The sequence below is a fragment of the Phalaenopsis equestris genome, unplaced genomic scaffold (assembly GCF_001263595.1).
Source record: "Phalaenopsis equestris unplaced genomic scaffold, ASM126359v1 Scaffold000686, whole genome shotgun sequence".
Taxonomy (NCBI): domain Eukaryota; kingdom Viridiplantae; phylum Streptophyta; class Magnoliopsida; order Asparagales; family Orchidaceae; genus Phalaenopsis; species Phalaenopsis equestris.
In genome coordinates this window covers 209,060-224,579 of record NW_018165126.1, presented here as the reverse complement: position 1 = coordinate 224,579, position 15,520 = coordinate 209,060, and the positions used below count along the sequence as shown (strand labels likewise).

Sequence of the window (15,520 nt, the reverse complement as noted above, 5' to 3'; positions counted from 1 at the left end):
GTGTTCGGCTCGTTCGTTAAGAAACGAACACGAGCTTATTTCAAACAAACTAAATTTTAAATGAACCGAACGCGAACACAAACTTTGTTCTTTCGTGTTCGATTCGTTTACACCCCTACTGGCGATCCGTGCTTGCTCTCCACCTTTTACCCCCTTACCCTTACTAAACTAAACTGGTACTGACGGAAAGCTTCGAAGAGCGGAGGGAAGCGAAGATTCACTGCCGCAACATTTCCCCTGTTCCTCGTTAGGGATTCCTCTTCTTGACCGTCGTCGGAGCCAGCAACTCTACCACTGGTGCCGCTAGGGTAAGCTAGGGAGAAGAAGGGTATAAGAAGTGGACATCGATATGATGGATGCGAGTCTAGAGCTTCAGCAATCCAGTTGAGGCGAGGAAGATGGAGGGGGAACTTGACATTAAACTGTCTTCCTACGCCAAACTTGCGACTAGATTTTAGCACTCTTTAGGTACTCCCCTCTGCTTCGCGGATGCTAGATCTAACCACCAAGGTGGTCATGAAAATGGTTTGTAGATGAATGTGATCACTAGACTTGGGATCCAAATTTCTCTCTTTTCCATTGTTTGCTGGTTTACATCTGCAGATGTTTCACATTGTATGCTTAGTTTAGCAGTTTAGGAGATCATTATGTTGGTGATGCATTTTTTGATTGAAATTTGCCATTCCATACCGAATTAATTTGGGTTTGGAAATAACAGAATTGCATAACTTAAAAATCATTCCTAAAGCTATCAAGTCGCATTCTTCAAATAAGAAAAGCCTTCATGCGAGGAATCCTCTTAAGTAAGAACGTCTTCATAATCAGAGTTAAATCCTTAAAAAAGAAAATTCTAACAAAAACATTTTATTTATGATACTCATAAAAATAAGTAAAAATATGCTAAAATATAGTACTCCATAATCTGATAAAGACATTTCATAAATCAAACATGACACAAAATTGCTAAAAATTGATAAATAAACTAAGCATCAAATCAATTCCAAAAACTATAAGAAAATTAATAGACATAAAATAAGCATGCAAGGCTTATCAGATCCCAAAATCAAGTCTTAGCATATGCACTAGTATACTACAATAGTAGCTATTACAAGCGCCAATTTATCTCTCGTTACGGCCTGAACCGAAGGGAAAGTTCAGCATCCCCAACCACCTCACTGATGCTTTATGTGACCCTATTGGAAAGGCCAAGGTGTTGGTGTGGAGCTCGATCCTGTCCCGCCACCCAATCCCGCTCCCGACTCTTGTGAAAGGTCGCGACCCCTCTCCTCTGTCGCAAAACGTCGCGCCAACCGCTCCCGCATCTGATGTTCTTGTTTCCGCGAAGCGAAGCTTCGCTTCACCCCGCTCAACCTCTCCCGCGCCCGGTTTCACGTTAAAAAGGAGTAGCTCTCCCACAGCCTTTTGTGTTCTTCTTCAGTTTCCTCGAGATAGAGGAAGAGAAGTGCAAGAAGTAGTTCCTTGCGGCAGAAAGCAGCAAGAAGAAGAAATAAAGAAGAAGAAGATTGTTCTCCCTTAGCTTCTTTTTGGTGGTTTGTGGCAGAAGAGAAATTAAGTTTATTTCTCTTATAAGTTTATCTTCTTCTGTATATCTCGGTGTAGAGTTTATTCAGTGTATCTCGGTGTAGAGAGAGAAGAACAGAGAAAGAAGAAGAGAGAACAACGAAGTGAGAGATTCCTCTTGTAAATCGAGACGATCGACTGATGTAAATTCCTCAAATAGTAAAATCCTCTGCAACTCCGTGGATGTAGGCAATTTGCCAAACCACGTAAATCTGTGTGTTCCGCTGTGTTACTGTTTTCTGGTGTGAATTTTACTCGTTATATTTTTCGCATCGTCAAAGATTGTTCTCCTATTTTATTTCTATATATATACCACAACAACTGATGTATATCTCACAACATAGGGATCAATAATTATTATGTTCAACAACATTCCGGAGGACCTTGTCAGACTATGAGTGAGTTGCCTATTAGATTAAGGTGCTTCACCATCTGTGCTATAACCTAGCCACATCCTACCGAACAAAGCTCTTTATTCAAGGATCAAGAGTTAAAAATAAGAGCAGGATTGTCGGCCAACAAAACTGAGCCGACCGAGCTAAATTCCGCTGACCCAAAGTCAGCCCATGGTCGAGCAACAACATTAATCTAGCATAGCCAACCGGAGTGGTACTTGCCCCCACAAGCTTATATCTGTATAATACCCAAAATAACATGTAACGCCCCCATTAAAGCAGGTGCAAACATATAATTACACATACTATCCCGTTATCTATAAATAGGTGATCATTTATTAGGAGCTAATCAATATTCCAAATTACTATTTAGTACTATGCATCCCCCTCTCCTTTTCTCTGCCGTGTTAAGCTTCGTTTGAGAAGACGCTGAACCTTCATTGTGTTGCAGTGAACACCGACACTTGTGAAAGTTTTTGTTTGGTGAAGCAACGCCAGCGGAGCGTCTTCGGAAGTTATTTGCAAGAACGTCAATTTTTCGTCATTTTGAACGGTGGAGGACCTCCGTCTCACCAATGCTTATTTCAAAAGAAGTTCGTTGAACGAAGCCTTAATTAGGATCAACAAATCTGAATAAATTCATTGTTCTCCAAATTTATTTGCGACCTCAAGCAATCAATTGCAGTTTTTTGTCCAACATGCTTTGGGAAAGTGCATGAGAGTTAAATAAGATTTCCTAGAAAAATGATTTAGGTTAACTTTTTATAAACAGATAACTTTTTCTTAAATAATTATTAATTTATTCTCTATATGGCAATTCTCATTGTTACAGAATTTAAAGAATAATTTTAATATAATTAGCAATATATTTATCTAATTAATTGTAGATCTAAACATAGCAAAGCACTGCACAATATTGCATGAAAAAGCACATTGCGACTGTGCGTTAAAAATGAAATGCTAAAATACTTCCAGATTCCTGCGAGAATATGGTGATAGAGAACAGCTTCATATGCGTGGGTGACGACGGTATCGCCATCAAGAGCGGCTGGGATCAGTACGGCATAGCCTACGGCCGCCCCTCCACCAACATCTTAATCCGCAACGTCACCCTCCGATCCGTCGTCAGGTTTACCTTTTCTGAAACCCTAATAACCCTAACGAACCACTCCAATCTTAACTTCATTTCTAACTCTCACTTTCCTTCCATTACCAGCGCGGGTCTATCGATCGGCAGTGAGATGTCCGGCGGCGTTTCGAACATAACGATGGAAGACATCCACGTCTGGGAATCGCGGCGCGGCGTCCGCATCAAGACCGCCGCCGGCCGCGGCGGCTACGGGTATAAGCTGCCGCAACCTCACCCTCGACAACGTACGCGTAGGCATTGTGGTGAAGACTGACTACAACGAGCACCCGGATGCCGGGTACGACCCCCGGGCCTTACCCGCAATAAATGGGCTCTCATTCGTGGGCGTGCACGGGCGAGAGGTGCGTGTGCCAGTGCGCATCAGTGGCAGCGATGAGATACCGGTGCGCGGGGTGACTCTGAGGGATATGTCTGTGGGTTTGAGTTACAAGAAGAAGCGTGTTTTCCAGTGCTCGTATGTTGAGGGACGGGTCTTCGGGTCTGTCTTCCCGGAGCCCTGTGACAACCTCGACCGCTACGACGAACATGGCCGCCTGATGAAGAAGTCTACCAACCAGAACGACACGGACATCGACTACGGTTTTTGAGAAGTGAGGGCTGAGATTGAACGCGCATGGAAAAAAAAACTGGATCAGAATATTTTGATCTAGTTTTTTTATTTTCCATTACATACGGTATGTGATCCATTAATCTTTCATCCTCGCTTATATTTTCTTAAAATCAAATCTTTATCTAGCACAGATCTTAAATATTTAAAGAATTAGTATTCTAATTTTTTTTTATTTATAATAGTAACACTTAAAATTTGAAAAGTGTCATAAATTATGTGTGTTTATTTTCAATAACTTATCAAATTTATAATTAATTAGTTATGTCACTTATTATTTATAAATGCATATTTTTTTGTTGTTTATTTAAGAATTTGAACTTTAGTTCATGTAAATCTTATTTTTAGAGAAGAAAATTGCAGTCGAGTTTCTCTCCAGATACCTACTTTTATATGAAGTTGCTTGAAAATCTTAAGGTGCGTTATGATTTTTTGAACAAAATTAGTTTTCTTTTTTTCTCTATGTAATTGTTCTTTTAATTTTTGCTTCAGTTCATTTTTATGTGGAAATCTTTGAACGCATGCTCTTTTGCTCCTTTTGTGAAATATTTTCGTTCATGCTGCAAATTTCACATTAAAACATTACAATCATCCTGAATACAAAAACCAACCTTTTTAGTATATTATATATATGAAAATGCCCTATTTTGCTCCAGTCACACTTAAACAAACTTCATGTATGGCACATGAGAGAGATAAAAGAGAGAACAAATTATTAATCTTATGTGACTATTTGCATTCAATTCCTTTGCCAAACCGTCTATCAATGTCAAGTTTGTTTACGCTGTGGGTAGACTTTTTATGGCTTGACAAAACTACAATTACGCTGTGGGTAGACTTTTTATGGCTTGACAAAACTACAATTACGCTGTGGGTAGACTTTTTATGGCTTGACAAAACTACAATTTCAAATTTGACTAGAGAGAGAGAGAGAGAGAGAGAGAGAGATTCATATTTAGCTTGCTTATAAATTTTTATGACCAAATTGTCTTATACTTGGCTACTCTAAATTATTTGAACACATAATTTATGTTAGTAACCGCATAAAATTAACACAAAAAAAGAGCAAACCCCCTTTCAGCCATATTCTGATTTTTTTCACTTGGATGATAGATTTAGGATGAATCTCTAACTTGATAGCGGGGAAACACGCCTCTAAACTGTAAGGCACATGAAAGTCTAATATATATTGCTTTCATTAGTACAACAACCTTTGATTAAATCTTGTTTTGCAATTGGAGTTTCTTTGAGATATCACTGGATATATTAATTTTGCACTTTAAGGTCTAAAAATTTTGTACCTTCTATGGGTTAACTGGAAAATTCATCTTGCACTTTTTGATTTATTATGTATGTGCAACGTGTCACTCTTTCTTAACTTCCACTTATTATCAATAAAATGTTCACCGATAGTTATATATGTATTTTTTCATTAACATTCATAAGTTTATTTTCCTGTCAATCATTCAAACTCAACAACATTTTCAATTATTTCTTCTTAATTTCATAAAAGCTAACACAATTTTGTTGGGCTATCACTCGTGGTATGCTTCATACTTCATGAAAAAGAAAGATAATTCTTTAATCATGATTCTTTGAGGTCTAATATCTAATTTAGTATGGTCATACTTGCAAGTTTACACTGCACCCCACTCCCACTATTATCACTCCCACTATTATATCAAGAGTTGGTTGTCGTAGTTACATGCACTTTCCTTTTTTTTAATTTCTTTGGACAAATTTTAAAATGTCTTTTAAGATTAAATCCCAAAAATACTTTTGGCACCCCAACTGTTTGAGTGTAACCAACTTAGTTATAGAGTGTCACATTTTCCAAATTTTACAAAATAGATCCAAAATGTTCCTTTTGTAGAAGTTATGAAACTAAACTGATCTCATCTTTGTCTCTCAACTATATAAGATTAATTATAATTTAGTCTCTGAATCAATTTGGATCAATTTAAGGAATTAATTTGGGTCAATTTTTTAGTCCTGAGGCTAAATAGGAAAAATATGATACTCTAGAATGATCGAGAAGATTATTTTGAAGTGTCACCCATATTTTTTATGTCGAGTTGTTGCATCAACCTTATTTTTACAATACTTGTGTCATATATTTTCAACTATTTGTCTATTTTAATATTATGAAGTCTTTCCAAAATTTTGAAGTTTTTCTTTTCCTCTTTTAAAAAAGTTTATTAAAATTATTATAATTAAAAAAATTTTTAAGTCCTCTTTCGGTAATATTTGCAATCATGTCAATAAGAATATCTGCTTGAGTATCATTCATGTTTTGACCACAAGAAGAGTCGGTATGGGAATGTATGTTTATTGATTACAAATTAGGAGCTATAGGTTGTGAACCATTGAAATATTAATGTGTGGCATTAGACATATTTAACATTTAGCACCATTTAATGGCAAAATTTATGTTATAATGTTGTTATGACATGTAAGCAAAACATAAAATCCATTATAATTTTTTGACTCATACTATATGGCTTATGTGCTAGACAATTCTCAATAGCAGAGAAAAATAAAATCTTATCTTAGCCAGAATATCCAACACACATATAAAAATATGATAAGAGACAATAAGATTTTTTTACATGGAAAACCTTGAAGAAAAAAAATCATCGGGTCCTTATCCAATCAAAATAATTCACTTTATAATTAAAGTTATAAAGTTTTATTTTTTTTTATCAGAGAAGATGACGTACAAAATTATAAATAATTGTTTGTAAGTGATAACAATTAAGCAACAACAACCATATGATAATAACTTGGCAACAACGGTCATAATTAAGCTACAATAGCGGTTTCTGATGTTCCTTGGATTTAAGCTATTTTTATGAGTTCAGATTTGATTCTTAGCTCACTCTCTTCTTCCACATGTTTTTAAAATTAATAATTTGATAAATTTAATCAAAATTTCAAAACACTCCTTTTGACGGTTCATGTCGATTCTCAATGACCTCATAATTAAATGATTTTGGATATCATTTAACTTTGCAATTAGTACATTAAAGCTTTCAATCTTACTTCAAGTGTTTGATTTGGGCTCATTTGATCTTAGATTGATTCATTATTCGTGTCACAGGATTGTATTGTTGAGATGTTTAATTTCACTATAAATTTGTTAAAATTGGAGCTCAAATAATTTTTAATTGAACTCTTGAAATTATCATTTAAAATACATCGAGATTTTTGCATAATCATGTAAATTTTTTGTGATACATCAGTTCTCTTCCTATTTTTTAACGCCAATGATATATTGTCCAAAATTATATATTAAGTCATTAAAAAACTTGTGGCTCAAAAATTATAATTTTAGAAATATTACAAAATTTGATTGGTCCTCGCTCTCCCTAAATGTTAATGCAGACCTTCCCTCATGCTATAATCTTAAAGCCGATATGTTGATTAGAGCAAAAATTATTTTTTTAATTGCTCAAAATTTATTATAGATGCTCTGTTAAGCTTTAAAAGGGTCAAAATTGAATTCGAAACGCCAAAAAATAATGAAACATACCCGTTGGTCCCTAGGGCAGGATAGGACATGTCGTCGCTACAGTTTGTGGCGACATACGTGAACACACTTATAGGATTAGGTCTCATTGGCAAAGCTGCATGCATGTAGGGCCCAGCATTTATGGGCGTGAATGCTCATGCATGTGACGGTACACACATGATCATCCACTCAAGAAGTGGTGCATCTGAGCCCACAAGTGTGTGGTTGTGTGCGTGGGTGCGTGGGTGCGTGCATGAGCGCTCCAACGCCATGTGCAAGCTCATATACTTGCGCTCGCAACGACATGCCAACGATTTTTGCGGTGTTTGAAGTTTTTAGCTATAAATATGTTTGAGGATGTGGAAATTCACTCATTTTTTGTCTTAGCATGTTTCAGAACTCCCTTGAGAGTCATACCAAAAGAATTATCTATAGGTTGTTGTCTGATTATTATTTTTAGATTATTGTTGTCATACTATTATTTTCAGGTTGTGCAATTATCATCTTCAAGCTAGTGTTGCCTAATTATCATCTCCAAGCTCCACTTCTCCTTTAAAAAAGAGCATCAAATTGACTAGCATTGATGAATAATACTTCATTTAAGAGTGGTTCTCTATAGATGGTGTGTAATTTCCACTTCTTAGGCTCCAAATTCTTCTCTTAAAGAAAGTTAAACACTATCCTACTTAAGTGGAATATAGTTTTCTCTTTCAGACTCCAAAGTGTCTCTATTAAGAACATAAGATTGTCCTACATAGACTTTGGTCTTTCCTTAAAAAAGCTACTGACTAGGGGTGTAAGTGAGTCCAGCCAACTCGTGAGCCCGCTTGAGCTCGACTCGATAAGTGGCTCGTGAACTGAGTTCGATGAGCTAACAAGCCAAGCTTAAGCTCCAACTTGACTCGTTAGCTCGTGAGCCGGCTCGTTTACAAAAATATTAATACAAGTTATATTAAATTTTAAGACTTTATTTTAAAGTATTAAAAATTTTAAAAATTAATGTTTTGTAGTCTATATGAAGTTATTTTTTTTATTATTTCTCTAATAATTGCTCATTCTATTTGTCATTTTTTTATAGCACTGTCTTCAATTAATATTAGTTTTTCTATTTTATAATAAACAAGCTGGCTTGAACTCGTGGACTTAGGATCAAGCTCGAGCTTGAACTCAATAAATATAATCAAGCTCAAGCACAATCTGAGGGTGATTCCAGTTCGACTCAACTTGTTTACACCTCCACTATTGACTGACCTTGATGGAGTAGGTTTGGAGGTGATCAAAACTCATAATTCTTATGGTAAAGTTTCTATCTTTCTTAAGAAAAAGGTTTTGATTGTCCTCATTAAATATGTTGAGAATTGGACCTTATTTAGAGTCTTTTTGATAAAAAGATAATATTGAAGAATTCTAGGAGTTTATTTGTAAAATGTTGTAATACCCTATTTAAGTGCATTTTATGAATGTGCATATTAGGTTTTGAAAAATTCTTTCTACATAGTATCAGAGCCTCGGCCTTAATTGTAGCAGCCAGTTGCGGCAAGGTTGTTTGGGAGGGGATAGTGGCATCGCGCTTGAAGGTTTGCAATAGCGATACCTAAGATGGGATCGCGTCAGATGGGATCGTGCAGTTGGAAGGATCACAACATCGTCATGCTAGTTGGATTGTGGAAAGGCAACGACGGGGTTGCGGCTCTCTGGGAAGGCAACGTCACAACCCCCGACTCTTTATGAAGGCAATGTCGCGATCACGGATCTCTGGGAAGTCAACAACGTGATGACATCTCACTCGGAACCAGTTGATTGCGGCGTGAACCCTCATGATACGGTTGCGATTGCAATGAGCTAGGAAGTCGAAGACGCGCACGGGCTTGCCCTAGGATTGAACTGGATGAAATCAGAGCAATGGAGAGAATTTTGGCTTTACATGCTTGACAAACCAACGAAGGCTGAGAAATAGTAGGATGTCAAGAGACGAAGAGTTCGGGAGGTAAAGGTTTGGAGCTTTTGAGGAAGATAGATCCTAAAGTTCTGAAGTTCTTCATCGGGCTCATACAGGGAGCTAGCGTCTCGACAAGAACAGCTGCCTCAGCGTGCTCCTACACACGTGAAGTTAGATTTCCCTCATGTGGATTTGAAACTTGATGAACCAGACACATATCTAAGTTGGTCTCGTTAGATCGAGGCTACTCTAGTAGGGAAGAAACTACAGAGATATAGATATTTGACTGGGGACAAACCAAAGAGTGACAGTGCTGAGTGAGATAGGTGGAGGACCTCACAGGCCTTAATCTACACTTAGCTACTCAACTCGATGGTTCCTTCTATTGCATCCTCAGTAGATGACATTCTAAAAATGAGGGACATATGGGTAAAGTTGAAGAGGATTTATGTTGGGACGAAGAACCACATGAGGGTGTATCAGAGTCAGTGTGAGATAGAAGCAATGGAATAAGGTGATAAATCAATTCAAGAATATGCTATAGAATTGAAGCGTCTGTGGATGGATGTTGATCACTTCTCATCGATGTCTAGCTCTGGCAATCCTGAGTGCAAGAAAGGAAAGATGTTTACGTATATGAGAACTATGTAGTTTCTGACCAATTTGAACCCGACCTTTGATCAAAGGAGATCAATCCTCCTAGCCCAGTCGACCATCCCTTCACCCGGATGAGGTCATTGTTGCAATTATACAAGAGAAGAGTCGGATGAAGCTACAATGAGCCGAGTGGACTTCTGGGTGCACGATCAATGTTGGTTGCATCGTGCTTAGGTATGATAGGTGTTCAGGGGGAGCTTGCAAGTGCTACAAATGTGGTGAAGTCTGGCATCTGAGCAAGTCCTGTTGTAGGCAGCCTAATGCGAGAGAGATTGTTTGACGTGAACAGGGTGGAGGCTGTAATCGTGGCCATGGTCGTGGCTTTAGTGGTTTAAAAGGTGGAAAGGGGGCTATCGAGCAAATCTGATGGTAGTAGAGGAGGGAGAGAGGTATGGTTTTTACCAAGAAGGATCATGTGTCTCGTGTTTTTGAGGAAGAAACAGAAAGCAACAGGGGATGGGGTTGAGGATGCTTCTAGCCAGCCATTATCAAAGGATAACATTGTCACTTTTGCTCACTATAATAAAGGTGGTTGTGATACACATGTTCTTGTCTTTATTTCCATCACAAAATCATCAGAATGGATAGTAAATTTTGGTGTATCTCGACACGTGACAGATACTACTAAAGATTTTTCTTCCTTTTCTCCTCTAACAATACGAGAGAGCATCTAGACTGCTGATGACAGGTCACAGTCTGTATTTGGTAAGAGTACAGTGAGGGGTACCAATTAAATGATATTGTCAAATTTTTTACATGCTCCTTGTTTTCCTGTTAATCTTTTATCTATTAATGTCATTATTCTCCGACTAAAATATGTTGTTTCCTTTGATATCGCTAAAGTGAACTTTCAAGAGAAAGGGACAAGCTAGAAACTTGGGACTGGAACGCGACATAATGGACTCTGGTTCTTGGACCGGGAGGGGATGTAATCCGAGTTGACATCCATGATAGATAGTGATGGAGTAGGAGATTCTGGGAGGAGTGTGGAGAATATGTTGTTGCTATTTCACAGATGCATTAGACACTCTTATTTTAGTTTATTGAATTGGTTGTAGTCTTCTTTGTATGAAAAGGTAAATAAATAAAGGATTATTTGTGATGCTTGTGAGTTTGTTAAGCTCACTAAGAGCTCTTATATCAGTGAGAATAGAAGTTTTGGTGTTTTTGACTTGATTCATTCTGATATTTGGGGACCTTGGTTCTACAAGTTCTATCAATACTTATTATTATTTTGTGACTTTCATTTATTATTTTTCTCGTATTGTTTTGTTATATTTGATGAAAAATAAGGGTTGTTTGCTTTAATGACCTTCACAAGATAATTAGACTCAATACGGTGTAGTAGTGAATATGTTGAGGTCTGATAATGTGACATAGTATACTCACAAAGCATTTGAGGAATATTGGTCAGATCAAGGGATTCAACATCAAATCATATTACACGCCGACATAAAATGAAGTAACAAAGAGGAAGAATAGACATCTCTTAGAGGTTGCCCAAAACATGATTATGGCAATGAATTTCTCAAAGCACTTATGGGGACAAATAGTTTTGATAGCTACTCAATTGATTAACAGAATGCCATTGAGGGTGTTGGATTGGAACTCTTCTTGTCGAATGTTGAAAAAAAATAATAGCGGGATCCTCTCATTGAAGGTGTTTGGATGTGTATGTTTTGTGAAAAATAACAAATTATGAGTAGGAAAATTGGATCTCAGAACTGTGAAATGTTTGGTAATTCTGCTACCCAGAAAGGATTTCTGCGGAAACCCGATGGAGAAGAGACTGTTTGTGAGTATGAATGTATCATTTAGAGAATTTAAACCATACTACACCTGGAATGTGACCTCACCCTTCGATGACTTGCCAGATACTAGAGATATGAGACAAGACAGGGTGAGTAGCAATGGTGTGAGTGGTATACGCGAGAGTAATGTGTTATTTTGTGCTGTGAGAGGAATTAGTTGGGGAACCGAAAAGGAGGAGAGTGACCCAGAGGTGGTGGAATTCAAGTTGAAGGTGAGCTAAAGGTGTATACACAAAGAAGGAAGCAAATGAGAGAACAATGCCTGTACTGCCACTTGTGTCTATTAGTCCCGTGTTCTAGTTTTTTCTAACTCTCAAGACACCTACACCACCCACCTCTTACTCGAACTCCCACTAATATGATTCCTCCTCCTAACACCCTAATTTTTTGGAGGATCTCTCGCAGCAATGCGAGACATCCTCTCGATCGTTTTGGGCGGGAACTTGAAATTGCTAACTTTATTTCATATTCTAACACATCACCTTCACATGGAACATTCATATAACTAAGTGTTGACAGGTAGCTAAGGAGGATCCTAAGTGAAAATAGGCTATGCATGAAGAGCCTAGGGCTCTCGATAAAAATCAAACATGGGAGATATTGCCACTACCAGCTGGAAAAAAGTCAGTTGGGTGCAAGTAGTTCTTTATAGTGAAGCAAACTCTAGAAGGCAAGGTTTAGTGTTTCAAAGCACGACTAGTGGCGAAAGGGTACAACCATAACTGATTATGATGAGATATTTGCACCAGTAGCAAAGATGAGCATAATAAGTACACTTATTTCTCTTACAGTGAATGGTGGGTGGAAGTTACACCAATTCGATGTGAATAATGCATTTCTTTATGGTGAGTTAATGAAGGAGGTATAGATGGAGATACCAGCAGGATTCTATACAGTCTGACAGTGGGCAAGGTGTGTAGGCTTAGAACGTCACTGTATGGCTTGAAGCAAACTCTTCGAGTCTGGTTTGACAAGTTTAGAATGACTATGGTGGGCATTAGATATCAGCAGATTCATGTAGATCGTATTGTTTTCTTTCGACAACATGAAGGTCATACCACTATATTTGTTATGTGTGTTGAGAACATTATTGTCACCGGTGATTATGAGATAGAGATTGCCCAACTAAAGGTACTTCGGTTGTGAATTTGTGGTGAAGGATCTTGGACAGGTCAGATATTTTCTTGGGATTGAAGTGACTTGTGGACCTTAGGGGATGGTCTTGCCCCAGAGAAAATATGTACTAGATCTCCTCACAGAAACAGATATGTTGGAGTGCAAATCTGCAGTCTTTCTAACTGACCAGAAGGCCAGGCTGAGTGCAGAGGCAGGGAAATCGGTTGATCATGAGAGGTATCATAAATTAGTGGGTTGTTTGATCTATTTGTGTCACACTCGACCTGACATCTCTTTTGCAATGAGTGTACTGAGCCGCTACATGCATGATCCGGGGAAGGGTCATATGGATGCAATGTATCAGATTCTAAAATACCTGAAGTGTGCGGCAAATAAGGGGTTGGTTTCAGGAAGAATGAGCATGTAGATATTGAGGGCTTTTGTGACACTAGCTGAGCAAGTTGTGCAGATGACAAAAGATCCGCCTTAGGATACTGCATGTTCGTAGCCGGCAACTTGCTCTCTTGAAAGATCAAGAAACAATTTAGAGTAGCGAGGTCAATCGCAAATGCAGAGTACAGGGTCATGGCCTTAGGAGTTGTTGAGGTCATGTGGCTAAGAGCCTTGTTGGTCGGGCTCAAGGTATACCAAAAAACTCAAATGAAGTTGTGGTGCGACAACAAGTCTGCAATCAGCATTGTCAACAAGCCAGTGTAACAAGATAGAACCAAACATATGTAGACTGATAGATTCTTCATCAAGGAAAAGTTGACTAATGGGCTACTCGAGCTAAGTCATGTAGCCACTGGAGAGCAAGTGACTGACTGCCTCACTAAAGGACTTAGTTCATTAGATTTGTTTAGGTTATGTGACAAGATGGGCTTAATGGATATCTTTTGTCATCTTGAGGGGGAGTGTTGAAAATTGGACCTTATTTAGTGCTTTATTGGTAAAATGGTTATGTTGAAGAAGTCTAAGGTTTTATTTAAAATTGGTTTTAATACCCTATTTAAGTCCATTTTATGAATGTGCGTATTAGGTTTACAAAATAGACGAGGCATAAATTTTCAACAATAATGAGAGTATCAAGCACTGACATTTACTTTGATGTGATTGAAATTATCTACAATCAAAACACACACACACACATAGATATATTTATATGTATATATATATATATATATATAGATACATACATACAAATATATGTATATATGTATGTATATATATATACATACATACATACAAATATATGTATATATGTATATATTGGTGCAAATGCCAAGAAGGGAGACCATTTGTGAAAACTATGGTTGAATTGAAGGATATAGAAGACCTTAAAAATTGTAAAGCATGAAGATTTCATATATATTCAGTAAGCATGTATATATAATTCTCAAAATAAGATTTCTTACTTTTTATAGCTCTTGAATGTATAATATTTTTTTATTTAAATTTATGAACTCGAGTGAAGTCCAAGTTCAATATTATGTATGATGTTGATAATTGATGAACTATCGATTTTCATATAAGTGTTTTGATTTTTGAAAAATTGTCAATCGAAGACGATTAAACCATCATACATTTTAAAGGTCTTATTAGAAATTTATGGGCTACCTGGTTTGGAGAATTTGTAGTATATTGTAATTTTTTTGCAAGAATTTTAGAAAATTAAGTATTTGTTACAAAGAATTACAAATATAATATAAAGGATGAATGAATTTGAAGTTTACACCTAGTTCATTTTGACTGAATTTAGAATTCGGCTGAATTTGAGATTTACACCTTTCATTAATGTAAAATGTTAAAAAAGGTCTATTGCCTGCCCACAGCCTTCGGCTGATTTGGTTGAATTTGAGATTTACACTGTTCATTAATGTAAAATGTTATCAAACGGTAGCTACCCGCCTCTCGCGAGCAGATGTTGTATGTCGCCCGTCTGCAGTCTGCTGTAGTCGGTCGCCGCAGTCTGTTATAACCAATTGCCACAGCTGTTCACTGCCTGCCTTCAGTCTCCGCCATCGCCCCCTGTCGTCGTCGCTGCCCACAGCCTCGGTCGTCGCCACCACCGCCTGCTGCAATAGTCGGTCTCTGACATCAATTGTCGGTTACTGTTGTTGGATGTCACCCGCCAATAGTACCATATATATTTTGAAATGTATTATTTTTAATCTAATTCAAACCAAACAAAAAAATACAAAGTCTTGTGAATATAAAGTCTTGCGTTTATTTTGTAATGAACCAAACAACTATAAGTATTTCAGATACAATATATTACTTCTGTATTAATTTATTTTATTCTGCATTACTTTCTCAGCAAATCAAACTGACTCTTAATATACTGCAATTAAGATATTACTCCTCAAATAGTATCACTAACTTTATTCATTTTATACACATATGCTCTCTAAGTTTTAAGAGGAATGGATGACTTTAGCTTTATAAGATTTTTAAATAAATAAACATATATCTTCTAAACCTTTAGTTTTATAAGATTTTTAAATCTACATGTTTCTTCTGAGACTTGTGTCTTATGATTTTTTTCAAAAATGATTGTATCTTTGAGACTTTTGAATTTCAAAGGTACTTTTTAATATTTTTTTATTTTACATGTATTTTTTGAAATTTTAGCCTTCTGAGATTTATTTTAGTGAATGGACACCCTATCAATTGCTTGTTCTCATGGACCTGTTATTGAGAATCATTCCCACTAATGGCATCCATATAGGCTTCTTTAGCAGCGTGCCTTCTAG

General features: G+C 37.0%; 1 protein-coding gene across 1 annotated transcript in view; it reads left to right on the top strand.

Moving 5' to 3' along the window:
• LOC110030250 (probable polygalacturonase) overlaps positions 1-15,520 on the top strand; it is a 35,605-nt gene that overhangs the window by 10,497 nt on the left and 9,588 nt on the right. The window contains 4 exon segments of the mRNA XM_020732874.1: positions 2,952-3,105; positions 3,193-3,315; positions 3,317-3,800; positions 4,082-4,150. Of these exon segments, the coding sequence (XP_020588533.1) occupies positions 2,952-3,105; positions 3,193-3,315; positions 3,317-3,713 (674 nt within the window). The 3' untranslated portion in view covers positions 3,714-3,800; positions 4,082-4,150.